The sequence below is a fragment of the Nansenia antarctica genome (genome assembly GCF_963989245.1).
Source record: "Nansenia antarctica genome assembly, chromosome: 14".
Classification (NCBI taxonomy): Eukaryota; Metazoa; Chordata; class Actinopteri; order Argentiniformes; family Microstomatidae; genus Nansenia; species Nansenia antarctica.
The window spans coordinates 5,210,802-5,213,301 of record NC_137684.1 but is presented as its reverse complement, the minus strand read 5'-3'; the positions used below and the strand labels follow the sequence as shown (position 1 = coordinate 5,213,301).

Sequence of the window (2,500 nt, the reverse complement as noted above, 5' to 3'; positions counted from 1 at the left end):
TGATTTAAAAAACGAATAATAATTATAATTATAATAACTAATAATGAAAAGTATCACTGTTGGAAAGGGAGTAGGATGAAGCCTAAGCTTATCATGTCCTCCCCCTATCCGTCACTTCCAAGTGAGAACAATAATACTTAAATTATATAATCCATTACTCCAATACATAAATTACAGAATCCACCGTACTGATCATTTCCAATTCTTAATATTGAAACATCACAAAATAAATAAATAACAAACATTAGTATTCACAATGTAATACAAAAGAAAACCACAGCTTAGAATCCAGAAGACTAACAATAGCCACCTTCCCTTTCCACATTTTGGTAGTTAGCTAATATCATTCCTTTATACCTTTTTTTAAATAGAGCAAGTCATAGTGTAATCACTTAGGGGGTAGTGGTGGCCTAGTGGATAGTGAGTTGGACCTCGGTGATCAGAAGGTCATGAGTTCAAGTCCCACCTGGGAACACCACCACTAGTGTGCTCTTCAGTAAGACACTTAGCACTAAGTGACTCCAGGGAGACTGTCCCTGTAATCTCTAATTGTAAGTCACTTTTGACCAAAAAATTGTAAACTAATAATCGAAATCCCTGTGTTTTAACCTCTGTGGTTGTATTCTACTGCGTGGAATGAAACGTTACAGTGAAGTTTACACTGTAGAAGGAAGGTAAATGAGAGAAGAGATGGGTAGAAGGACAAGGTAAAGACAGTAAATCTCTCTCTCTCTCTCTCCCCCCCACCCCCTCTTTCGTCCTCTGTTCATACCTCAAACTGGATGATGGTGTTCTCGTTGACGTCGATGTCCCTGGTGGTGATGGAGTGTTCTCCCAGCTCACTGGACAAAAACACCATGGCCGACTCATCCTCCTCTCTGCACACACACGCACGCACGCACGCACACACACACACACACACACACACACACACACACACACACACACACACACACACAAACACACACACACACACACACACACAAAGAAACAAATACAGACGATACACGACAAGGACATTAAACACAAGGCCAATATGACCTTGTTGGATTTCTTTCAATCTTCAAGTGACTCACACATCTCAGAGGGTCTGTCATCAAACAGGTTACAGTAAACACGCCAATATACCAAACACACTTCAAATACACAATCAAATATACCAAACACACTTCAAATACACACTAAACTATACCAAACACACTTAAAATACACACTCAAATTCATCAAACACACTTCAAATACACAATCAAATATAAGTCAAATATAAAGACCTCTGACAGTACAGTACATATATATTATATAATATTATACATATTCTCAATGACAATAAAGACCATTCATTCATTCATTCATTCATTCATTCATATTCAAACTGTCATGCCCTCCACTTCCCCTTAGGGGGCGCCAGTACCTCCCTCTCGCTTCCTACTAATCCCTTCATAAACTCCCTCTTCTTTTCCATACGTGTCCTGTCTCTGTGTTCCCTGCCTGAGTTCATTAGTTCTTCTGACCGTAACCCAGACAGGAAATGTCAAGCAAGCCTACCCAGTAAGCCTACAGTGATCCAGGTCACTACTACTCACAGGCCACTCTTCTGGTAGGGGCAGTAGAGTCCGGTGTTGCCCCCGGGGTAGAAGAGCCAGTTGTAATCCTGCGGCCCCCCCTCGAAGCTGTCTGACACCACCGGGGGGTTGTGGAGAGAGCTGCCGTCGATGATGAGGTCATCGATCACCCACACCTCCTCCTTCTTACCTGCAGGAAGTGCAGTCACACAGGGTGTTACAGTGTGCGTGTGTGTGTGTCTGTGTGTTTGTGTTTGTGCATGTGTGTGTGTGTGTGTTGTGTGTGTGTGTGTGTGTGTGTGTGTGTGTGTGTATGTGTGTGTGCGTGTGTCTGTGCGAGTGTGAGTGTGTGTACATGCGTGTGTGTATGTGTGAGCATGCACACGTGTGTCTGTCTGTGTGTGTGTGTGTGTGTGTGTGTGTGTCTCTCTCTCTCTCTCTCTCTCTGTATCCAGATGTGTATATGTGTGCATGCATGGTCATATGTGCGTGTCCTAACCACTGTTGTAGGGCTTTGTGTGTGTCTCTCTCTCTCTCTCTCTCTCTCTCTCTCTCTGTATCCACATGTGTGTATGTGTGCATGCATGGTCCTATGTGCGTGTCCTCACCACTGTTGTAGGGCTGCCACAGCCTGAAGCGGGTGGCGTTGGTCTGGGCGCTGGCGGGCAGGGGCAGGTGGAGGAACAGCGTGTCTGTGGAGGTGGGGAAGTAGAACTCGTCCAGCAGCAGCCAGCTGATCCCTCCGTTCACCGAGTACTGCAGCAGCACAGAGTGGGACCGCTCTGGGACGCCTGGGAACACACACACACACACACACACACACACACACACACAAACGTTAACATACATGTAGGACACAACATGCAGTGTGATATGTGTGTGATATGCGTGATATGCATTGTTGTGTGTGTGTGGTGTTGAGCTTAGGGTTGCTGTAG

At 44.9% G+C, this 2,500-nt stretch overlaps 1 protein-coding gene across 1 annotated transcript in view; it reads right to left on the bottom strand.

The window, feature by feature from the left end:
* reln (reelin) overlaps positions 1-2,500 on the bottom strand; it is a gene marked incomplete at its 5' end in the record, with an annotated part of 131,321 nt that overhangs the window by 36,670 nt on the left and 92,151 nt on the right. Inside the window, 3 exon segments of the mRNA XM_080545267.1 lie at positions 773-878; positions 1,584-1,752; positions 2,171-2,353. Coding sequence (XP_080401393.1) covers positions 773-878; positions 1,584-1,752; positions 2,171-2,353 — 458 coding nt within the window.